At 38.8% G+C, this 26,013-nt stretch overlaps 1 protein-coding gene across 1 annotated transcript in view; it reads left to right on the forward strand.

Moving 5' to 3' along the window:
• Positions 1 to 26,013, forward strand: part of LOC127432281 (uncharacterized) — a 130,434-nt gene that overhangs the window by 53,095 nt on the left and 51,326 nt on the right. The window contains exons 3-4 of the mRNA XM_051683181.1: positions 12,956 to 13,064; positions 16,006 to 16,142. Of these exons, the coding sequence (XP_051539141.1) occupies positions 12,978 to 13,064; positions 16,006 to 16,142 (224 nt within the window). The 5' untranslated portion in view covers positions 12,956 to 12,977. The remainder of the gene's footprint in view (positions 1 to 12,955; positions 13,065 to 16,005; positions 16,143 to 26,013) is intronic.

The raw sequence follows: 26,013 nt of genomic DNA on the forward strand, positions 1-26,013 counted from the left end.
TATATATATATATATATATATATATATATATATATATATATATATATATACAGTGCATCCGGAAAGTATTCACAGCGCTTCACTTTTTCCACATTTTGTTATGTTGAGTCCAAAATGGATTAAATTCATTATTTTCCTCAAAATTCTACAAACAATACCCCATAATGACAACGTGAAAGAAGTTTGTTTGAAATCTTTGCAAATTTATAAAAATTTATAAAATAATAAAAAAAATCACATGTATTCACAGCCTTTGCTCAATACTTTGTTGAAGCACCTTTGGCACCAATTACAGCCTCAAGTCTTTTTGAGTATGATGCTACAAGCTTTTTGCGCAGTTTCTCCCATTCTTCTTTGCAGGACCTCTCAAGCTCCATCAGGTTGGATGGGGAGCATCGGTGCACAGCCATTTTCAGATCTCTCCAGAGATGTTCAATCGGATTAAAGTCTGGGCTCTGGCTGGGCCTCTCAGGGACATTCACTGAGTTGTCCCGGAGCCACTCCTTTGTTATCTTGGCTGTGTGCTTAGAGTCGTTGTCCTGTTGGAAAATTAACCTTCACCTCAGTCTGAGGTCCAGAGCGCTCTGGAGCAGGTTTTCATCAAGGATGTCTCTGTACATTGCTGCATTCATCTTTCCCTCGATCCTGACTAGTCTCCCAGTTCCTGCCGCTGAAAAACATCCCCACAGCATGATGCTGCCACCACCATGCTTCACTGTAGGGATGGTATTGGCCAGGTGATGAGCAGTGCCTGATTTCCTCCAGACATGACGCTTGCCATTCAGGCCAAAGAGTTCAATCTTTGTTTTTCATGGTCTGAGAGTCCTTCAGGTGCCTTTTGGCAAACTCCAGGTGGGCTGTCATGTGCCTTTTACTGAGGAGTGGCTTCCGTCTGGCCACTCTACCATACAGGCCTGATTGGTGGAGTGCTGCAGAGATAGTTGTTCTTCTGGAAGGTTCTCCTCTCGCCACAGAGAAATGCTGGAGCTCTGTCAGAGTGACCATTGGGTTCTTGGTCACCTCCCTGACTAAGGCCCTTCTCCCCCGATCGCTCAGTTTGGCCAGGTGGCCAGCTCTAGGAAGAGTCCTGGTGGTTCCAAACTTCTTCCATTTACGGATGATGGAGGCCACTGTGCTCATTGGGACCTTCAATGCTGCAGAAATTTTTCTGAACCCTTCCCCAGATCTGTGCCTCGATACAATCCAGTCTCGGAGGTCTACAGACAATTCCTTGGACTTCATGGCTTGGTTTGTGCTCTGACATGCACTGTTAACTGTGGGACCTTATATAGACAGGTGTGTGCCTTTCCAAATCATGTCCAATCAACTGAATTTACCACAGGTGGACTTCAATCAAGTTGTAGAAACATCTCACGGATGATCAGTGGAAACAGGATGCACCTGAGCTCAATTTTGAGTGTCATGGCAAAGGCTGTGAATACTTATGTACATGTGATTTTTTTTCGTTTTTTTATTTTTAATAAATTTGCAAAGATTTCAAACAAACTTCTTTCACGTTGTCATTATGGGGTATTGTTTGTATAATGAAAATAATGAAATTTTATCCATTTTGGAATAAGGCTGTAACATAACAAAATGTGGAAAAAGTGAAGGGGTGTTAAGCAGTATACAGTACTGTATATATGGTGTAGTTTTAGGATACCTTAACAAAAGTGTACACACTGAGTTGCTCGACATTGTAGTGAACCATGGGTGCATCTCAGTCAGCTCCCTAGTTCAGTATTCAGGGCACTGATCAGTGAGTCTGCTATTTTTGGGCTGTCTCAATCGCAAAATCGTTCCAGTGCACTGAAACGTTCACTCCCTAAAACATCCCACAATGCACCATAAAACCAGGGAGCATCGTTGCTCACTATGTTCCCTTACTGAAACGTTGTCATGTCTTCTGAAGTCCCTCAAGTCGTTAGAAGACAAGCACAAGTGTAAAACTTTTAATTCCAAGCCTTATTTTCTCTTTAAAATAGATGTTGTTTGTAATGTCTTTCATTCATAATTACCATGAAAGTGAAACAATCTTTTAAATATTTGAGTTGTTAAAAGAAGGTTTAAAATGCACTCCTATATATTTTTATTTCTTTATTTATACCATTTATCGATTATAACAACAATGTACGTCTGAATATCTTCAATGAAAATGAACGATATTGTCATTTATTGTGCTTTAATGCATGAGCTCGCTAACGTGTCGTGGGTGACTGAGTCATAAGTGTCCCAGTGTTCAGTGGATGAACACCCTTGCCAGTGCCTGAATTTGTGTTCACGATATACTGATTCACGACATAAGGAGCTAGGGAGCTGACTGAGACACAGGGAATGTCTTAGGTTGTAGATGGCTATTTTAGTTATTGATAATAATTGTGAACTGAACGAGGATTTGAAGGTGATGTTTTTTTAAATTAATGTTAAATTTCTTTCACCTAGCATACTGTTATACGAAGAGACAAGTATTTCCCAAAAAAGTGCTAACGCTGTGGCTCTGTGGAACTATCAAAACATTGCTCGGTATAGTTAACGAGTTATATTCGTTATATTAACGGTATAGTTAAATTGTTTAAAATTTTTACCCAATTTGGTGTTCCCGGTCAAAAATTGACCGGCCTATTAAAAATTGCTTATAAATCTGTCACTATGCTATACTATCACCAAATATTGGATTAGATCTTTTTGTCAACTTGTTTTATTTCAATTAGCACAGGTTTTGTATTTCTTTTTGGAGTTTATTGATCGTAGGCCTCATTGACCTGAGTTTATGCACCTCTGTTTTTGAGTGAAAAAAGCATTATTTGTGGGTAATTTTGGCAATATGAAATAAAATATGAAAATATTCTGTACTATTTATAACACTAGTGTGCTTTAATGTTTTTAAAGTTTGTTTTGAAATGGTTTTATTTTGTATAAAATGGCACAAAGACACACTTGTGGTGTTCCTGGTCAAAAATGACCGGCCATTGAAAATGAATGGGGAAATAAGAGAAAAATTGAGTGTTCAGGAGCATGTTCATCATGTTCATGTTCACATATGTGCATGTGTGCTTGCAAACATAAAGGCCTCGGACCTGTGCACTAACACACACACACACACATGCACACACATGCACACACAAACACACACATACTCATGTACATGCACAAACTCTTTTGAGTATTACATGATTTCTTTTCACAGAGATGAACTTTATCAAACAAAATTATCAGAACAATTTGGGAAGTTGCGATACCCTGTGTGAGCAAAGTCAGTAAGTTTTAGTCTAATAGGATAACATTAACTAGCATTTCAGGCAAAAGAAATTCCTGTTTTGTGTCAAAATGACTGGAACACAACATGAGGGTTAAGCATTCCGTTCCACCTGCATAGCAACATCGGCTCAACCAGTGGTGTGTGGTTGGGGTGGGATGTTTGATGACCAATGGCAAAAGGGTAGAATATTCGGGAAACCTGCTTAAAAACAGTCCTTATTTGTGCAATTCCATTTGATATCTTTGGCATCTGGTTTGTGTATCTTTCATACAGTGGTACAGCAAGTGGAAAGACATAAATTGTACATGTATGTGTAAGAGAGACAGAGAGAAAGATCTGAGCTCATGAATATGAGCTTAATGAGATTAATCCACCACCTGCAGTTTCTACAGGTTAATGAGCAGTGCTGGGAATTCGAGTCCCCCTAACTGGTTTTACATTGGTGTGTGTTTGTGTATGTGAGCAAAGAGATGCTGCAAAAGCAGCATGTTGCCTGAAGGTGTGTAGCCCTGGGGTGTATGCTTTCATGTCTAAATGTGCATGTCTATGACAAGAGAACCTGGTCTGGAGATTTCCGTCCCTGTGCTGGGGATCTGCTCCAACATTTTGCCCTTTCCCTTCTTCATTAATAAAACCCCACACTGACGTCCTCTAGCTCTCCTAAGCACACGCTCACAACGCATTGCAAATCTGCCCATGGAAGGGCCTCTAATGTAGCAAATGTATTCAGGTGGGCCAGTTTTATGTATTCACTCTGGAGAAGCCCTGACTCAGGACATTAAGATTCATGATATTTGGCCATTTGCGACACACACGCACTGTTCAAAATTATTCATTGCATTCCCTGCAGACTGACAAACTTCCACACAGGAAACATAGAAACGGAGCCAGGAAAATCAGGGGACAGTGTTGGGGTCTTCACCATTCATTCATAGCTGTTTGAAACCTGTTTGAAAAGGTTTGCAATTCCATTTGGTGACACTAGTGGTGCAGAAATTAAACTTTCCATAAAATACAAAGATTGATCTAGTTCTTTAGTTCAGTTTCGAAAACTCATCCAGTGGCTTGTCACCCTGGAAGTGTTTTGAGAAAAAGTGAAGGTTTGTTGTTTCTTCAATCTGGCAGCCTGCCTGGTAAACAGATATATAAAACACCCTCTTCCCAGATGTAAGGACTAGCTGTGAGACACAGAAGGAGACCACGTGGATGATGATGATGAATGGGGTCTATAAACCATCAGCTACTTCCTCCTGTACTTCAGACCTCACCTGTTTTTGATTAATAGGGGAAAAAAACCCTGCTGCTCTTTCTCCGTGGCCCGGTCACAAAGGATGTTTCTAACTAAGGGGAAATCGCAGCCCTCACACACATCTTTGAGCCTTTAGGATTGTGCACATGGAACAAGGATGCATGTCTGAGGCTGGGAGATTCAACATTTGGTAACTATCCATCATTTGTTTGTAGCTGATATCAGAAGTAGTTGCAGATGTTTGGGTAGATGCCACTCATGTTCACATGGGAAATCAACACGTTGTTTCCGAATGTTCATGTACACTGAGACAACCCCATTCTGCTGAATTTTCACCCATCATCCTGCTGAAGAGCCGTCCCTCATAAGACATTTTTGCATCAATTCAAACATGTTCACATTTCCATGTGTTGCTACTCTGAGACACGGGTTCTGGTCCCATGGAAACCAGGAAGTAATCATGTTCAGATAAATAATGGTGAGCGCGATCTGGAGTTAAAATTTTCACTCTTAAATCTCTTTTTTACTCCACTGACAATTAGGTTTAGGGTTTGGGTTAGGGCATATGGTTAATAAAAAAATGCATCTGTTGATTCTAATACATCATTTACAATTACAAACAACTCGCTTTATAACTCGATTTTGGCCCAACACTGTGGACATGGAAACTGGAAGCTCACACATGCCCATGCGTTCAACAACACTTCCAGTTTCAGCCGCTGGGGGCAGTGGTTAGAATTTCGGTAAGCAAAGAACGATTTAATCTGAAGAACTTTAGACCTCTACTGTCGCTGAATTCACAGTGTGATCAGTCTGATTTAGGATTAGTTGAAGGGAATCATTTGTGACATCAACTTCTTGGAAAGTTGTGACATCAACTACCTTCAAATGTTTTAAAATCTAAACGCCAAGCAATAATTTTAAGGCTGAAGAATTTAGCGATATGCTAACAGTTATGCAAATGAGGACTGTTACAGGACACACTCAACAGTATGCACTTTCCTATCAGTCTTTGGTGGATATTTCAAAGGATGTGACAGTTTTGTTTTGACTTTTGTTCCAGTTTAAATGTACAAATGTAATGGTTAAAGCTGAAGTGTGTACTTTTTGTGGCAGTAGCGCCACTAAACAGAATAGCAAAAATAAACATAGTTTTCAAATATCTTTCCGAATACACCCCCCGCCTGCTGTTTATAGAACAGATAGTCCCGCCCCCAGCTCATGCCATTGAAAGAGTCTATGTTGTTGTGTCGGGCTGGGCGGGCTGCTCCATCAAACAGAAGAATTTTTTTATAGCACCATGGAAAAAATTAACCTACAAATGGCTTACTTATAGTTGTCTCTGTACATTAAGCTGGGATAGGAGAAAGTATTTTAAAGCTGAAAAAGTGACACTATTTTTTTTTTATAGAATTTTAAGGCACTGAATTCAGCTAGATGCTAATGCTTATAGAAACACGCAAACAGTGCGCGACAAAGGGCTCTGTTATATCAAAGTGCAGTTTTATGATGTTCCATTACATACCATCTTTCTACATATTCATAAGTATGCACATTGTCACCACCAGCAAAGTACATACTTTCAGTGTGTATAGGAGAAGTATCGGGATGCAGCCTTTATCATTACTTGACATCCCCAACATTGCTCTATTAGCCTCATCACTTGCAGATGTCCATCAGGTGTTTGCGTTAATTATGGGCTGTGATCAAACAGCCAAACGATTTTGGGTGAAGGGTCTGCCAGAGCAGTATTGATGAAAAAAAGGAGGATATCATCAGGCTATGCTCAAGTTTTACCCAGACACATACCAGACATTTTCAATACATCCAAGTCCCAGCCTTTAAAACACACTCTCTCTGCTAGCTGTAATTAAATCTCAAGCCATAATCTGACAGGCCACTGCACTGTATACTTCTCATAATTGCTTCTTATATTGTAACGTTGGGGCAAGGACAGGCTGAAGACAGGACAAGAATGAGAAGAACCCAAGTGCAATTTATTTACAAGACGTGGAAATCAAAAATGTGAAACAAAATATAAAGACTAGACTTCACTACAACTTAAATAAGCTATGAAATGAAACCATGAACAATAAGACCATGAACAAGAGCTACAGAGCGTTACACAACCACAATACTTGACAAGACAATGGCAAACATGATGGCTTAAACACATGGACATGAGTAACCACATGACAGACAACCAATGAGGAGACTAAACTAATGAGACTAATAAACAGGAACCAATAATAAAACAGAACTGATAAAACAACAAGACACAGGAAAACAAATACTCACAATGACAGGAACAAATGAGGGGAACAAAAAAAAAAAATCACATGACAAGGACACATGACCAGAAACAGGAAGTAAACTAATTTCAAAATAAAAGGCATGAAAACAAAACATGAACAAAAATACATTTAAACATGACATATCTTACACCCCCCCACCCCACACACACACACAAGGGGTGGCTCCCAACGTCCAAACATAAAGAAAATTAACAGAGTTCAGTAGGGAGCTGGGGGGGGGGGTCCTTGAGGCATTGCCTGGTGAGACAGGGCATGGAGCAGGAGTCCAGTGCGGAGCCGGTTGTGGGTTTGGTGGCAGCTTCAGGAAGGGAGCGGGGTCCGGCGGGTTGGGGGGTGACCACAGGGCAGGGACAGGAGGCAGCCACAGGACAGGAGCCCTAGGAGGCAGTCACAGGACAGGGACAGGAGGCCTGGGTGACAGCCACTGGGCAGAGGGGACAGAGTTCTGGGCTGCAGCCACTGGACAGGTTTCAGGAGGGAGCGGCTCAGAGGGTGGAGCTGTGGAAGTCTCAGGGATTGGCTGCGACAGGGGAACAGTCTTAGTGGCCGTTAGCACAGGCAGTGGCAGGGTAACAGTCTCCATGGTCGTGAGCACAGACAGTGACGAGGGAACAACCTGCATGATCATGGGCACTGGCACTGATGGGGGAACAGCCTTTGTGGCTGTGAGTACAGGAAGGGACAGGGGCACAATCTCTGTGGTCGTGGACACAGGCAGTGACAAGGGAACAGCCTCCGTGGTTGTGAACACTGCTGTGAAAGGCTCTGAGGGTGGAGCTGTGGCAGGCACAGGGGTCATGGTGACTTGGCATGATGGGATAGGCATGCCGACTTGACAAGGCGGGGCCACTTGACTAGGCATGACAGAAATGACGTACGTGGACCGTGGCAGGCGTGGACGCTGGCTCGTGGAATGTGACAGGCGTGGTGGTGGGCTCTGACTGAGGTGCTGAGGTCCTCATCCATTACTCCAACAGTGGAGGCCTAACCACTTATTTACAGGGCAATGTCAAAATACTTAGAGTCCAACTGACTACCTCCAGGCATCCTGGAGCAGACTGGCTCATTTAAGCCCACACAAAAAATGTCTTTGAGAACAATACCATTAAAGTCCACCAAGTGACACAGTCCACAAAACTCAGCCACATAGTCCTCGAGGGGATGATTCCCCTGGCGTAAAAGCAGAAGTTTTCACTGCTGGGTTCATTTTGTCTGTCAAGTATTCCATAACATTGGGGCAAGGCAGGACAAGACAGGACAGGCTGAAGACAGGATGAGGGCAATGATGATGTGAAGAACCCAAGTGCAGTTTATTCACAAATCCAAAACATGAAACAAGATACAGTATAAAGACTAGACTTGACTACAACTTGAATAAACTATGAAATGAAACCATGAATAAGAACATAAACAATACCAAGACCATAGACAAGAACATAAACAATACTTGACAAAAGACAATGGCACACATGAGGGCTTAAATACATGGACATGGGTAACCACATGACATAGACAACCAATGATGAGACAAAACTAATGAACATGATAACAAGACTAATAAACAGGAACCAGTAATAAAACAGAACTGATAACAAGATAACAAGACACATGAAACCAGATACTCACAATGACAGGAACAAATGAGGGGAACAGGAAATCACATGACAAGGACACATGACCAGAAACAGGAACAGGAAGTAAATTAATTTCAAAATAAAAGGTGTGAAAACAAAACATGAACAAAAACACATTTAAACATGACAAATATAGACAGTAATATAATAACTCTATACTATTTAAGTGGTAATTATCTACAGGTATGGACTACTTAATTTCTGCTTAATTAAGTAACTATGCATCTACTTTGTTTTGTGCACACTGGCTCATCTTATTTTTAGGTTCTTTTGATTCTTTTTGACCATAGCTTATATTTTGTTATAGTATATTTGGCTTAGCTTATATTAGCTGAGGCTATATGATAACCTGAATATTGTCACTTATATGAAATATGCACTTAGATTTCATTCCGGTAAGAAAGCATCCACTAATAGCAATATTTTACAAATATTTTACAGTTTTTGAAGAAAATTCAGCAAAATGTGGTTGTCAGGGCATTGCCATGTGGTATGTGTTTTCAGTGTTTTTTTAATGTGATAGCTTGGGTGTTATGTGGTTACAAAGGTGTTCTGGGTGGTTGCTTACTGACCCAAGTTAAAAAGTCCACTCACAAGTCTTTTTGATATTCTTGTCCCTAGATATGGCTCAGGTCCCTCCTTCAGTGTAAGTCTATGGGATTTTTTGCCAATTTTATTGTCTGTCAGGCAAAAATTGTGATCCAGATCTCTTAGAGGAGCATTACCACACTTCTCCTCAACAAGCGTTATCATTTGAGCCACCATTCATGTCCATAGCACCAAAAAATACCTAAACCTAAATATGACCAATAGTGAAAGTGATGCTTAACTTTAAAAGTACCACTAATAATGTAATGTACTAGCTATTACTGGAAGGCCATAACACAGGGACATAAATATAATTCGGAATATCACACTGGATTAGGCAGTAAATGAATAATCAAGATTACATTATCGAAACATTATCAAGAATGTGGTTCTTTTAAGGGAGATGCTATTTGCACCCTGGTGCAAATAATGGTATATACTATTTACACCCCAGTGCAAATACTAGCAGATATTATTTGCACCCCAACCCCGGTTCAAATAATGGTAGATACTAACTGCACCCTGGTGTACATAGTGTCAGATGCTATTTGCACCCTGGTACAAATAATGATACAGTATATGCTATTTACACCCAGTACAAATCGTGGCAAATATTATTTGCACCCCAACCCTGGTGCAAATAATGCTAGATTCTAATATTATTTCTAACATAATTCTAACATTTAATACTAAATATTAAATGAAACAAATGACAATAAAATGCAAAGTAATCTCTTCAGTAATCAAAATATTTTTTGAATGTAACTGTATTCTAATTACTAATGATTTAAATTGTAATGTAGTGGAATACAATTACTTATATTTTGTATTTTAAATATGTATTCCCATTACATGTATTCCATTATTCCCCAACCCTGCACTGAGGCAAGGCTCTCGGGAGTGCACATAGACATCACATCCTTTGGATTTTCCCGGCAAAACCGACCCGCTCCCTTCGCATGAAAATCAGTCTACAGGCTTGCGTTACAAGCCGTTCACACATTTGCAAAAAAAAAAAAAAGGCAAATATTACATGAAAATTGTTACATACTGCACCTTTAAGTTAGAAGGTGTGATGATGTGTTTTAAAAGAGGAACCTGGAAGGCTTAATCAGTACACACCCTTTGTCCACAGAGACCTGCCAACGACTTTAGAGGTTTCTTTGCTTATGGAGCAAGTGTGTGCGCATGAGACTCTGTATGTGTCCATGTTTGGTGGTGTATAAACACAGGCTCGTGGATAGAGCTGTTACCCTGCTTTGGTGTGTACACTGTGCAAATTTAGTATTATTATGATGCTGTAGTGTTGGGTACTGTGTCACTCCAGGGACCAAGACTTGAGAGGCCTCCTTAAAATACAGTGCAATAATTGGAATTGCTTTATCTTTAGTCTCATCAATTAATGTGCAATTTTCCATTTAATTACCAACTCGCTTGCAAAATTTGCAATTAAAATGAGGAGAGATAACAGTGAAGATGCCTTTCGGCTGATAGCACTTGGAATGAGAACAGCAGTGGTGTGTAATCAGTATACAAATCACACGCACACACAACATTCTCAATTTGTATGATTTGGACGAGCCTCATAAAATATGCAATGCCAAGCCAGAATCTAATTTGTGTTTGGAAAATTCCTCGCATTTCCACGAAGTCCAACATGAAACATTTGAGAGCAGAGGTGGTGATGGTGTTTATGATAATGATTACTCAAAACCCAGTGTGTGTAATGTAAGTGTGTGTGTGTGTGTGATCTCCTTAAAATAGCTGCTTGGTTTGTCTTGGCCCCTATGACCATTTTCCACACACTGCTGCCAACCTGAAAAAAAAAAAAAAATAGATCTTTCCTGTTTTCCTGCTGGAACTGTTGTGTGTCTAGTGTCTGAGAGATGGTTACATCTGTCCACTGTCTGACAGACTTGGCTTCTTTATTGGATTCACAACTTTCCTGCTCTGTATCTCCTTGATTTTCCCACAATCCCCATGACGAGTCCCTGTATCACTGTGTGATATTCTGTAGCTAAAAAAATTATACAGTACCTGTATTTTTCAGCGTTTTTACTATGTTAGCTGTTATATGGCTTGAGATTCATATTTTTCTCTAAAATGGCTTATAGAGAGAGTTCATCCAAAAAATTATTTAATTTACTCGCCCTCATATCATTCTGAACCTGTATGCCTTTCTTTCTTCCCTGAAACACAAAAGGAGATGGTATGCAGAATGTAGAGACTGACAGTCCTCAGTCACCATTCACTTGCAATGCCTCTTTTTTTTTTTTTTTTTTTTTTTTCTTTCATCTAATGAAAGTGAATGATGACTAAGGCTAACATTCTCCCTAACGTTCCATGGAAGAAAGTCATACGGGTTTAGAATATAGGGTCATATTATATTTGTGTTTTCCATTTTCTTTTTTCTGCATTCTGTATTTGAGAGTTTAATTTTGTGGTTTAATAATCACACAAAGACATCACGATTGTTTGTGCATTAAGACATACATTTATATCCAAAATAAGTCAAATTCCTTAACATTCATAGTTTCACAGTTACATTTTTATGACTGGATTCCACGATTCCGTGCACATTTTCTTTCTTTTCTTTTTTTTTTTTCACATCTGAAAATCATAGGGCCATAATAAAGACATGAGGGTGCATAAATAGAGACAGAATTTTCATTTTTGTGTGAACTACACCTTTAAAATGAAGATTTTATTTATTTTTTTCAATCAGATGAACAATCATTTCAACCAAACAGTCATTGTAGCCAACTAGCAATTAAGCTAACAATTTGCAATTGTTAGCTTAATTTTCTATCAACAGTTACTAAAAGGGGTTAAGATGTCTGAATTAATAATTTGAATGTTTTTTTTCAAGCTTTGGGTGTGTGATTCTATAAGATTTCATAAAGAAAAATGTAAAGAATGAACACAAGGCAGATCTCCTCAATGAGTTTAACTCTGATTTGAGTTTCAGGTGGTTATGTGCTTACTGTCTACTTGTGTTCGGACGGAACTAAATCTTATTTTGTAATACCCTCAGACAGATGGGAAAATCAATATGGGAGAGACAATTTGTCCACATCTTCAAAAATCTTTATGATAATAGACTTGGCATGCACATATGTAAAAAAGAGAGCCTGCAGTCACAACATGTTGTTGTTTAATATTTTTATTTATATATTTTCTATTCAAATATAAAGTTAGTATACTTTTTTTTTTTTTTTTTTTAAATAAAAAGGAAACTGTGTAGAATGCATTTGTGTGAAAACATTAAAACGCCTGAAACTGTATTGATACACACAGGTTAACATAGGCAGGAAAGAGAAAAGAACATTTGTGTTATCCTTGATAACACTTGACTCAGAAGCATGGGCCAGGGGTCCATATGTGGTAACATGGGACCAATTATGTGTAGTCGGGCTTCCCACAGTACACTGTCCCCGGGGCCCACCCTGCCCATGCCCAGTGTCAATTTCTCTTCTGACAACAGAGCTAATGAGCCCCTGATTGGCCTGCTGAGGTAGTTGTGTTTACCTTAGAAAAACAGTAACTCATGCACCTTCAACCTGAAGGTGTGTTTTTATTTGTTTTCTGGAGAGATGTACTGCAAAATTTTGCACTTTGTGCCTTTTTGTCAGTTAAAGTACAGCAGCACCTTGTGGTGGGTCCTTAAATGGTTTTAATAATTACAATCAGAGAAGCTGCCAAGGATTACAGTGTTAATTATTTTGTCAATACTTTTTGAATTTTATTTATTTTTTATTCTGTCATTTTTTAATTATATATTATTTTATACAGTATCTGTTGTAATAAACCCTTTTCACTCTGATTAAGATGCAAGTAGATTTAGTTTTGGTTCTGAATCAGCATTCTCAAGATACTCCATCATCATCTTTTATGTGTTTGTTTCCTCCAGAGTCTCCATGTGAAGCTATCCCATGATGCAACATGTGTCCCCAGCACCAGCATTAACCATGATGGCCACACAAAGCGTTCCTCCACCATCGTACCAGGAGAGTCAACAGGTCTGTTTACAAACAAACTGCACAGAGAGATTTAGGTTGTGACATATTGTGTTGTTGCATTGATTTAAGCAACCCAATTTACAAAAAAGCAAAGGATAGTGTTTATCGTTCTGTATGACTGAACCACCTCAGCTCTAGCTGCATAATTCAATCCAATTGCAAATTTCTTAAACAAGTCTTACCTAAACCTGGTCTATATAGTTTCACGCTGGTGTTCAGGTGTTTTTTTCTTTTTTTTTTTTTTTTTTCTCAAAGTGTGGCCATCAGTAAAGTCAGAGGTCCTATGCAATGTTTATGATGTAAGATCTTCATTGTGCTTGTCCTGGGTTAATTGGGGGGAACAAACAGAGAAGCATCTTTGTCCTAGAGCCCCCCACTCTCCCTTTCCAGCTGCCGCTGTATCCCTCCGCCTTGAGGATTAGAGGCAGGGGAGAAGAGAGCAGTGTGCTGGTGGAGACATGCAAATGAGAGCTAGTTAAGTGTGAAGAGGCTAATTTATTTCCTATTTGAGGCTGGAATTAAGACTTCCAGCTTCCTCCCTTAAACCATTTTGGTTGGTTGGCGGGTGGGGGGGGTTGCTTTCAAAGCTGCATTACGAGAGAAAAAACAGAGAAAGAGGGCAGGGTGAGATGAGGAAATGCTGACAGACACAACGGGAGTGTTGTGCATCCTCTCACAGTAATACATATTTAGAAGCCGTCCACCTTTTACCGTTCAGCCTTTTACCAGATTGTCTTTGTTAGCATGCTCATGACAGACATCTTTGACTGTAGCGTCTCACGCAGGAGCAGCATGTTTTTAAGGCACCATGTCAAGTTAAAAAGAACATCAACTTTTAAAAAACGCTTTTTGAGACAACATTCTGCTCTATTCATGGCACTGCATCAAGCTTTTTTTAGCACAAGAACGTGTTCTGTCTGAACGGCCCCTAAAAGTGTTTTGAATGTTAAAAAGCAAGAACTCTGCCCACTTCGACTATTATAGTTTTATTTAATGACCGTCGAACACATTTCCGGCATAAAGTGACCTACGTAAAAATTTAGGGGTCAAGTGCCTCAAATTATATTCCAGACTTTAATGAGACTGTATGCTGCAGTCGGTAATGTTCTCACATTTTCAGGATGGGCAATGGAGACTCTGCATTGAATATTTATGCTGCTGGAGAAAAAAAGAAAAAGGACAAAAAAAAATATATGTTTCCTTGCTAGTTTTTCCCAGAACTTTATCTGGATTTCTGCCGTTTTCCTCCTTCATAGAAAAAAGATAACTAAGCAGATTACTGCACAAACATTTCCACTGTTTTTTTATTTATTTTTTTTGGAATTTGGAATGCCCAATTTCCAGTGCGCTCTAGGTCCTCGTGGTGGTGCAGTGACTCGCCTCAATCCGGGTGGCGGAGGACGAATCTCAGTTGCCTCCACATCTGAGACCAATCCATGCATCTTATCACATGGCTTGTTGAGCATGTTACCGCGGAGACATAGTGCGTGTGGAAGCTTCACGCTATTCCCCATGGCATCCACGCACAACTCACCACACGCCCCACCGAGAGCGAGAACCACGTTATAGCGACCACGAGGAGGTTACCCCATGTGACTCTACCCTCCCTAGTAAACGGGCCAATTTAGTTGCTTAGGAGCCCTAGCTGGAGTCACTCAGCACGCCCTGGATTGGAACTCACGACTCCAGGGGTGGTAGTCAGCGTCTATACTCGCTGAGTTACCCAGGCCTCCACATTTGCACTCTTGAAGATATACAAGCACCGTAATCAAAAAACACAAAAGTGAAGCGTTTATAAAGCAGATCTGATAAGACGACAGTGCCTGGCTGAGAGTCACCAACAGTGTGCATGAAAGCAAGGTGATGTTAAACAGCATTTCTGGCTCATCATTGCTGAGGGGTAAAACCACAATAGTTTATTCTTCATCTCCAGACTGGTGAAATTTAGCTTCAGTATTTTTACAATTTAAAATTAGTCCAAGAAATCTGGAAATGAAGTTGAGTGAATCACAAAAATATACTTGTAGCACAACTTCTTCTTTAAGGAATACTTCTTCCAAAACATTCTGTCGCCTAAATGATGTCATCCAAATGTTATAATTTTAACTACATTTTGAACTCTTTGCTGCAAACAGTGAACATTTAAAAGGAAATTTCACGCTGCCAAGAGCCCAAAAATGGTAACTGGTTAAATGTCTAATTCAATATAATGAAACTGTTGTGATTTACTGTAAATGTTACATGCAAAAACTTGGTAGCACTTTACAATAAGGTTAGTTAATGTTAAATGCATTAAATATCATGAACTAACAATGAACAATATATGATTTTACAGTATTTATTTTCTTTGTTAATGTTAGTTAATATAAATAGAATTGTTTATTGCATATTAATTCACAGTGCATTAATTAATGTTTACATGTGCAACTTTTAATGCTGTAAAAGTATTGTTCATTGTTAGTTTATTTTAACTCGATAAGAGAAAGGTGCCTGGCGTTGTTCCTGGCAAGCTACTCAGCCTTACAGGCTCCATATGGCTAGGATTAGGGATGGAAGCGAGGTTAGGGCATCTGCTACCTGCCAGAAACAAACCCAGGCACCTTTGCACAATGGGCTTATTTTAACTAATGTTGTTAACGAATGTTTTGCCATCAATGGCGTATAATTATATAATCATCTGTATAATTGTGTAGTTATGGCCAGGGCCGTTTCTAGGCATAGGTGAACTAGGCAGTTGCCTAGGGTGCCTTCCTCCACCCCACGGACCACCACCAATGACACGACAATAGCAATCTCATCTAGGGCACCAAAATGGTCAGAAATGGCCCTGGTTACTGCATCTACCAGCACAGGCTACCTTCTAATGTTAGTTATAGTTAGGATTAGGATAGTTCCAACTAAAATAACGTGGAGCTTTACATTGTACTTTTGGTCACTCCAGATGACAGGCACTACACAGCAAAACTCAAAGGCCCAGCATGTTCACATCTCTGCAGCCTCAGCGGCAGGGGCCACCCCAGTCAGCGTGACCCTTGACCCCCAAGCCCAACTGGAGTCAGACAAACGGGCTGTTTACAGGTGAGTTGCAGATATACAATAATGCAAATGTGCTGGGTTTTTGTTATATATTGTAAATGTCCCATTTAAGACCATAATTTTACACTAAAATTCATATACAGGTAAAATGAATGTAGCATACTTGCATTTTTCTTAATAATGATTACAATTATACACACTGTGTAATTTAAATGCAAAAAGTAGCAACATTACAGAACTAAAAAAGTTTTGTGTTCCTTTGTTCTAGTTAGATATTTTTCCACTGCATATAATGTAGGTACCTGTATGCCATTGTTCCATCAGATATGAATAATGCAGTTTTATAGTTATCTGAAACCCTCATAACATATTGATCTAAATACAAGCATACAGACTCAGGCGCTTGATTTGGGTAGCAACACGCCTGCATAAGTCATATTTTCCTACTTTATTCATGAAGTAAATAATACATGGCACACTGGCATTTTAAATACTTAAAGCTTCATTCCCAAACCACTCCCTCCCTGGTTGATTACAGCGCGGCCGTTTGCGAGCCGCTTGCATTTTGTAGTATCCTTCGCTGCACGCTCTGGCGCGGCTCGTTCGACTGGCTGCCACGCTGGCTATGATTAGCAGTGTCTCACGGCAGTGTGGCAGAGGCCCGTGGTTTTTCACTAACCCCTCAGGCAGGTCTGTGAAGGTCCGGGCAGGCCTGGGGCTCAGTCTCTCAGCTCCTCAGAGAGAGAACACTGCCTTTGATGTAAGCAGCCAGCTGGAGGCGGCCTACAGGCGGTGTGAAAAAAGCACAGACTCAGCCTACACTCACACATATACACACTGTTCTCACTTTTATCACTCCTAGTCACCTATACATGTACACTGACTGAAATTCTCACTCACCATATATATCTCAGCACCTACTCTCTCACTCTCTCTTTCTCTCTCTCTCTCTTTGACACACTGTCTACTCTTCAAGATTTCTGGTTTTATCCTACATGACACATCTTAAATGCTCTAAATATCCACGGGCACAGCAGAGGGCTATCACTCATAACTTGTATGATCCTCTTCCAAACGCACACTGGCACTATAATAGGAAGCAGGTAAGATAGATACTAAAGAGTATTTATATTACACTTGACCTCTCTTTCTGTTCTGGTGTCTAATGCAATTTATGAAACATAAACTTGCTCTACATTTTGTTGCACTGCAAAAGTTGTTTTCTTTACCACTATTTTTGTGTTGTTTCACCCTTTTGTCTTGTAACAACTTCAAAATAAAGTTAACTGAAAAGCAAAACTGCGTAAGATAATTTGACTTGGATTCAGAGAATACATATTGAATTAAGTTTATTTTTCTGACCCCATCAATATGTTTTGTTTGTTTGTTTGTTTTATGCATAAACCTCCATGCATTATGTTATCTGTATGCTTAAAAATAAAAAAGAGGGAAAAGAAGAACAAAAAAACAAAACAAAAAACAAAAAATATATATATCCACCAATGGGATAAGAAAAATAAACTTAATTCAAGATACATTTTCTGAAGTCAAGTCCTAATATCTTGGCTCTTCATGCTCTGCAAAGAATAATTTTCAATATTTTTGTCTTGTTTTACAGTAAAAATATCTACATAACCTTAAAATAAAATAAAGTTACTTGAGAAGCAATGTTGTGTAAGATAATATGACTTGTTACTTAAGAATATATCTTGCATTAAGTTTCTTTTTCTGACCCCACTGGCAAATTGTTTTTATTGTTTTATGCATAAACCTCCATACATTTTGTTAGACCTACAGTATGCCTTAAAAAAATACAATTAATTCAAGATATATTCTTTGAAAACAAGTCATTTTGCTTTTAGTTTTGCTTTTCAACTGAATTCAGCTTGTTGTGAGGATGTTTATATATATATATTTTTTTTTTTTACGGGAAAACAACACAAAATGACTGATTAAAAAAACATTTTGTAGCGTGTAGAGTAAAATTCAACACATATCTCACCCCTAAAACTATTGGGGGCATTTAACAGATCATAAAATCTGGCTTGTTTGTATTGCGGCCTTGTGTATTGTTTCAGTTTAATTTGTCAGGTACGTAGGTGTTTATTTCCACACTTCTCGTTTCTCCAGCTTGCGTTGCTTAATTATTAACAGTGGAATAAATGTGTGATATAGTAATTATCTTAATGAGTTACTGCACTCTCTTTTAAAGCTTCTGAGACCTTCTCTTCTTAGTAGAGATGAGGTTGGGGGTCTTTCTCCTGTAGGGTACTTGCGACATATCCAAAATTAGGTCCTATAAAATCCAGTAACCAAGAGTCGAAATGGTAATATGTATCCAGAGAATTTCCTGAGGGTGTAAAATTCTTTACTACACCACAGTGCTTACAGGGATCCGGAGAGGAAACTCAGGTGGGAAGCTGTAAAGTTTGAGAACTGAACAGAACACAGAAGCCCAACAGTTAAAAGTGTATGCAAATTAGACAAAACTGATTTACTTAGAACTTTTAACATTTTAGGTTGAGAACTAAAAGAAGCTCTTCTTCCAACATGTCCTGGGGTGTGACATGCTATACTCAACTAGACTTTATTAATTATAGAATTATTATTTGCACAGCATAATGGTATTCAATGAACTTCTATCAATTGTGAGAATATATGGAATATTTGTATTTGTACTAAAAAAAAATTTTTATCACACAGCAGAACCATAAACTAAAATTAACTAGAAAAAGTTAACTAGCGACATTATATTAAAAATTTTGAAAAACTTGAGCTAAATGGTGACCAGTTGCAAGTCCTAAGACATGCACTTTCCTTTCAACATTCATATACATTTTTATTCTATAATACAGTTCATGATGTTGGATTAGAAAAGTAATTATTTGTAGAGAATACTATATGGTAAAGGTAAATGGTCTGCACTTATATAGTGCCTTTTTTTTTAACCTTAGCGGTTCTACAAAACACTTTACACTGTGTCTCATTCACCCATACACCAATGACAGCAGAGCTGCCATGCAAGGCACTAGCCTGACAGCAGAGCTGCCATGCAAGGTGCTAGCCTGCCATTGGGAGCAACTTGGGGTTCAGTGTCTTGCCCAAGGACATTTCGGCATGTGGAGTCATGTGGGCCGGGAATCAAACCGCTAACCCTGCCAACCCGCTCTACCACCTGTATAGATTAAGTTATATCCTATATTTATAGGTTAAGTTATCACTCAAGCTTATTAACAATTATAGGAAAGGTAGTGGCACAGGTGGATGCCAGAACTTAGGAGCCCCTTCTTTTGTGTTAAAGTCCAGGTCCTGCATCTTGGATCGTTGACGTTTCTTGGAACCATTGTTATTGCCAAGATGTAAATAACAAGTGGAATAAAGAGATAGTAAAGAAGTAATCGCCTCTTTGCCATGACTGAGAAGGTCAGTGTGATCCTTCTGTTTCTGGAGAGGTGGCTTAGAATGATACAGATCATTTCTGCAGCTTATCACCTCTAAGGAATTCAGACTTTGGAGAGGGAATAGAAAAATACAAGAGGAGAGTGCATATCATTCAAAGCATATCTTTTTAAAGGAATGTTCTGGGCTCAATACAAGTTGAGCTCAATCGACAGCATTTGTGGCATAATGTTGATTAACACTAAAAGTAATTTTGACTCGTCCCTCCTTTTCTTTAAAAAAAGCAAAAATCAAGGTTACAGTGAGGCACTTAGTAGAGAATACTATATGGTAAAGGTGAGTCAAAATAATTTGTTGTGGTAATCAGTAAACGCTGTCGACTGAGATTAGCTTGAATATATCTTTAAGTACTTACTAAATGAAAAAACTTAAATTCAATACATTAGAAGTTGAAGGAAATTATACAATTATTAAGTGATAAGAATATAATAAAACATAATAAATAATGCAAAAAATTGTTGGAAACCATGAAACATTTCTCAAAGCCATGGTAAAATTACCATCAGTCATTCATATACATATCCATTTGTTTCCAAACAAATTTACAACATTTAAATGGAAAGTAACTGTGTGATAGTCACTTTGTTAAATATAATGTGATAGATTTTACACTACAAAGGTAACTGATGATAATCTGGATTAAGCAGGAACTCTGAAGAGATAAAGAAGTGTCAGTCTGAAATTCAACCCTTAATAACAGAACCCATCCATAGTTGGCAAATGTAAGAATACAGTCATGTCATGATTTATGTAGTAGTCAGATTTTAACAGTGTTAAATTATTTTGTTTCAAAATTCCATTGACTTTGAGCAGTGGTGACCTGAGCGTTTTAAATCTAGGCCTTCAGTGTGATTCATGCCATTAAGAAATTAAGATTTCACAATGAATAAGACACCCTATGCCTATGGCCATCATACATTACGTCACAGCCACCTAATATCACCAGTTGACATTTATGCACAAAAGCCAAAAGTTGAAAAGATGCTGAATACTCAAGCCAGCCTAATTTTAACTGCAGCAAGATTGTTTTGTGAAATACATTATTAAATAAGAGTTGGATATGTCTCCCGAACTGACATTCAAAAAAAAATTTTTTTTTCTTCGCATGAATCTACAAAGGAGGTACATAATACCTGGAAAAATATCTAATCTAATCTATCTATCGATCTATACAGGGTTGGGGAGTAACGAAATACATGAAACAGGAATACATATTTAAAATACAAAATATAAGTAACTGTATTCCACTACAGTTACAGTTTATATAATTGGTATTTAGAATACAGTTACATTCAAAAACTAATTTGATTACTGAAGAGATTACTTTGCATTTTATTGTCATTTGTTTCATTTAATATTTAGTCCTTTCAGATGGAAAAATGTATACATATAAATGATGTGATTCAAAGTGCATTTGAACAGCAGTGAAACACTTTCTTATGAAGTAAGAGCAGACAGAGAAGTAAGTTTGAAGTAAGTTTGGAGCACAAGAAATAGAAATAAACCTTGTGTAAATTGTCAGCTTTATGCTCAGTTAAAATGCTATTCCTAGCCATTTTACATGCACGTTACCAGGCACGATCATATATTTTTATCAAGAAAATTCACGTTGGATCATAATTTATTTTTTCTAGTAAGACCTTTGATATTAGTGCAAAAATCATATTCTTGATAACAATTTTTGTATTGTTTTCCTGTAAAAATACCTAAAAATCCTAAAAACAAGATCAATTTGATTTGTCTTGTTTTAGAAACAACACTGCATAAGGTATTTAGGTTTTTCAGAGAATGTATTTTCAACGTGTATTTTGTCTTACTGTACTGGCAGAGTTTTTATAGTCAAAACAAGTAAAAAAATCTACTACTGCTGAAGAAGTAATCCAAAGTATGTAGAATACGTTACTGACCTTGAGTAATCTAACGGAATACGTTACAAATTATATTTTACACCATGTATTCTGTAATCTGTAGTGGAATACATATATATATATATATACAGTTGTGCTCAAAAGTTTGCATACCCTTGGAGAATTGGTAATATATGTACCATTTTTAGAGAAAACATGAGTGAGCAGGCAAAACACATTTCTTTTATTTCTTATGGGATTCATATTCAACTGTAGGTTATAACAGAATGGCACAATCATAAAACAAAACATGGCAACAAAGAAAAAAATGAAATGACCCCTGTTCAAAAGTCTGCATACCCTTAGTTCTTAATACTGTGTATTGCCCCCTTTAGCATCAATGACAGCGTGCAGTCTTTTGTAATAGTTGTCTATGAGGCTCCAAATTCTTGCAGGTGGTATAGCTGCCCATTCGTCTTGGCAAAATGCCTCCAGGTCATGCAAAGTCTTTGGTCGTCTTGCATGAACCGCACCTTTGAGATCTCCCCAGAGTGGCTCGGTGATATTAAGGTCAGGAGACTGTGATGGCCACTCCAGAACCTTTAACTTTTTCTGCTGTAACCACTGGAGGGTCAACTTGGCCTTGTGCTTAGGGTCATTGTCATGCTGGAAAGTCCAAGAGCATCCCATGCGCAGCTTTCGTGCAGAAAAATGCAAATTGTCTGCCAGTATTTTCTGATAACATGCTGCATTCATCTTGCCATAAATTTTCACAAAATTCCCCGTGCCTTTAGAGCTCACACACCCCCAAAACATCAGTGAGCCACCACCATGCTTCACACTGGGGATGGTATTCTTTTCACTATAGGCCTTGTTGACCCCTCTCCAAACATAGCACTTATGGTTGTGACCATAAAGCTCTATTTTGGTCTCGTCACTCCAAATTACAGTGTGCCAGAAGCAGTTAGGCGTGTCAAGGTGTTGTCAGGTATATTGTAACTGGGCTTTTTTGTGGCATTGGCACAGTAAAGGCTTCTTTCTGGCAACTCGACCATGTAGCTAATTTTTTGTTCAAGTATCGTCGTATTGTGCTCCTTGAAACAACCACACCGTCTTTTTCCAGAGCAGCCTGTATTTCCCCTGAGGTTACCTGTGGGTTTTTCTTTGTATCCCGAGCAATTCTTCTGGCAGATGTGGCTGAAATCTTTCTTGGTCTACCTGACCTTTGCTTGGTATCAAGAGATCCCCGAATTTTCCACTTCTTAATAAGTGATTGAACAGTACTGACTGGCATTTTCAAGGCTTTGGATATCTTTTTATATCCTTTTCCATCTTTATAAAGTTCCATTACCTTGTTACACAGGTCTTTTGACAGTTCTTTTCTGCACCCCATGGCTCAGTATCTAGCCTGCTCAGTTCATCCACGTGAGAGCTAACAAACTCATTGACTATTTATACACAGACACTATTGTAATTTAAAAAGCCACAGGTGTGGGAAATTAACTTTTAATTGCCATTTAAACCTGTGTGTGTCACCTTGTGTGTCTGTAACAAGGCCAAACATTCAAAGGTATGTAAACTTTTGATCAGGGCCTTTTGGGTGATTTTTGTTATCATTATTATTTAAAAAGGAGCCAAACAACTATGTGATAATAAATGGCTTCATATGATCACTATCCTTAAATAAAAGTCAGTTTTTTTTTTTGTTTTTGTTTTTTTTGGCATGATCAGTCATATTTTCAAAATCAATGCCAAAATATCACAATTTCTGCCAGGGTATGCAAACTTTTGAGCAAAACGGTGTGTGTGTGTGTGTGTGTGTGTGTGTGTGTGTGTGTGTGTGTGTGTGTGTATATATATATATATATATATATATATATATATATATATATATATCTAATAATATTTGTGATTTAAATTTCGTTTGCAATCAATTTTGTTTCGTAAGGGTACACGATTACTTTTCAAAACTTGAAACGACACTGAATGCTCAAGCAGCGTAATTTACTCTTAGAAAAATACTGTCATGGTCCTGTCATTCTGTCAGTCTGGGTTTTTGTCTGACAGGACCATGGTATTATCGTCCCATGTCTTGTGTTTCGTTGTCTGTCTTTGTGTGAGTGCATGGTTTCGGTTGTATTCCCTGCTGTGCGCTCTTCGGTCTGTCTTGTTTCATGTCAGGAGCACAGTGTCTGGATCCTGACTTCCTGTCTGGTTCAGTTTCGGTCTGTGTCGGGATCCAGACACTCATGCTCCATGTCTGTCTGTTATTGACGTGAGTGCATCACGCTTATTTCATCTTGGCAGAATGCATTCCCGTCAATAGTTTGTCTGTCTCTCGCAAACACTGGTGCGCGTTGTGTTGCGCGTCCGGGTCGCGAGCTGTCTTCATGTTGTGCTGAGGTTCGGTCACTTCAGTCTAAGTTGTCGGGTGTGTGTGTGGCCGAACTCTCGCACAGGTGTCCTGTCTTGTTTTTGTTGCCTGTTGCATGCATCGCGTGGCGTTTCAGGTTTTGTTTAGTGTGGGAATGCATGGCATCGCTTTGTTTAGTGTTTGTACGCATTCTCTCATCTTGTTTGTTGGTTGGCATGTGTGTATATTGCCTCATTGTCTTGGCAATGTGCGCTCATGCCATTCGGGTGTTTTGTTGTCTTGTGAGAGCACGTGGCTTTGTTTTGTTTCTGTATCGCCGCATGTCTCTCTATCTGTTAACCTGTTGATTTCTCTCCCTGTTTTAGTCTTCTCGTGTTTGCTATCCAGTGCCAGTTCATCTTGTTTCCAGTCTGTTTGTTCCTCTCATGTCGGTCCTATCAGTCGGTCTGTTTCCTCCTACCCTGGTTCCCGTAGCCCAGTCCGATCGGTCCTGTTCCCTGTTTCCACTGCCTGGATTATTTACTTCGTGTTTTTCCCCTTCAGTGTAGTTTATGTTTGTTTTTCCCCCCTTGTGGTAGTTTTAGTTTGTTTTTGCTCCTTTTTATTTAATAAATCCCTGTTTTTGAACTCTGCGATTGGGTCCTGTCTCTCTGTATTCCATAACAAATACTGATGTTGCTATAATAATGCAAAAAGCACTTACCAATTTACTTGAAGTGAAAATCAGCCCTCCTTTTTGTTCTAATCAATTACAATATTATTCTGAACATCTCGGGTTTTAAATCCATAAGGATCTCTTTCTCAATGGCAATAGTGACAGTGATGACAGTCAACTATGTCAGCTTGATCTTGTGCTCTTCACTTTCGAATTGCCGTACTTACATCACTCAGTGTGTGATTACATCACTCAAGACCAGGTAGAAGGCCTTGACTGGGACATATCCTAAAGACCACACCCACCAAGAACAAATAAATCAATCTGATTGGCTGATGAATCTAACAATCTGACATTAGATACCGATTCATTTTGAGGGATTCAGTGGAAATTCTGAAGGCTTAAGGGGGTGGAACTCAGACTCACACACTGCTTCGGCTAACGAGCTCGGCTTAGGGCATGCTATGTGAAACAGGCATCACGCTTTGCTTGTAAGTGTTGAGGAATACATTCTGATTCGCTAAACTTTTAGTTTTCCCCTATTTGTTTGTAGATGAATTGGGAGTGGAAAGCAATTGAAAATAAATAGGCAAAAAGGTGAATGAGAATGAATGGATGAAAACGTAATTTTTTTATTAGGCATGTTACGCCAGCAGAGAAGGGTTTGCTGGCCCTGAGAATTCGCCACTGACTTTAAGTAACATTACTCCCCTGTTGAAAAGACCAGCACTGCTGATCACCAGCAATTGGCTTGCATGGCTATTAATTTTTTACTAGTCAAGAAACCACCCAGAAAAGTAGCCGAGTAGTCGGTCATTCGGCAGGGTCAATTTATACCTCAGAGGTTATAACTTTGAGGTTGCATTAACCAACATTTTTCAACTTTTTTCCATATTTTTAAAACATTGATGTATAATTCAAAATGTTGTCCATCATTTTAACATAAAATACAAGAAAAAAAAAACATTTAAACTATATCACGTACATTTTCATTTGAACTATCTTTACTGTGTGTGGTATAGTATGTGCGGCTTCACTCTTTCTCTCTGCACGTGTGTGTGTGTGTGTGGGAGAAGGAGAGAGAGAGAGTGCTCGATGCTGCATTAATGTGTGAGTGAAGAGAATGTCCATGCAAAGATGCATACCTCCATGGACAGATTTATGTTATTGCATTGTCATGTCGAGGTGCGTCGCAAGAATTTTGGCTTGTATGTGTAAAAGAATACTTCAAATGTATGCAGCGCTTTGTAGCTCAGTTCCCTCATACATGCTCTGTAAACGCACAGTGAAATGATCAAGTCCCATGATCATTTTATCTACACTAAAGTGTAGTTTCAAATATATTTGCATATATTTAAAAAAATATATATTTGAACATAAAAACACAGGATGCAGTGTTTAGACTGAAGAATTTTCCTCCTGCAATTACCATATGGAACAAGCACACCTGAATCATGCGATCCATGAGTAGTCTGACCCTAGTGGTAAAACTAACCAGGGGTGCATTTACCAAACGAAGAGTTAGCCTACTATCGATGCAAGTTCCATCGTTACCAACATAGTTGAACAATTTGGTGT

The sequence above is a fragment of the Myxocyprinus asiaticus genome, chromosome 42 (assembly GCF_019703515.2).
Source record: "Myxocyprinus asiaticus isolate MX2 ecotype Aquarium Trade chromosome 42, UBuf_Myxa_2, whole genome shotgun sequence".
Classification (NCBI taxonomy): domain Eukaryota; kingdom Metazoa; phylum Chordata; class Actinopteri; order Cypriniformes; family Catostomidae; genus Myxocyprinus; species Myxocyprinus asiaticus.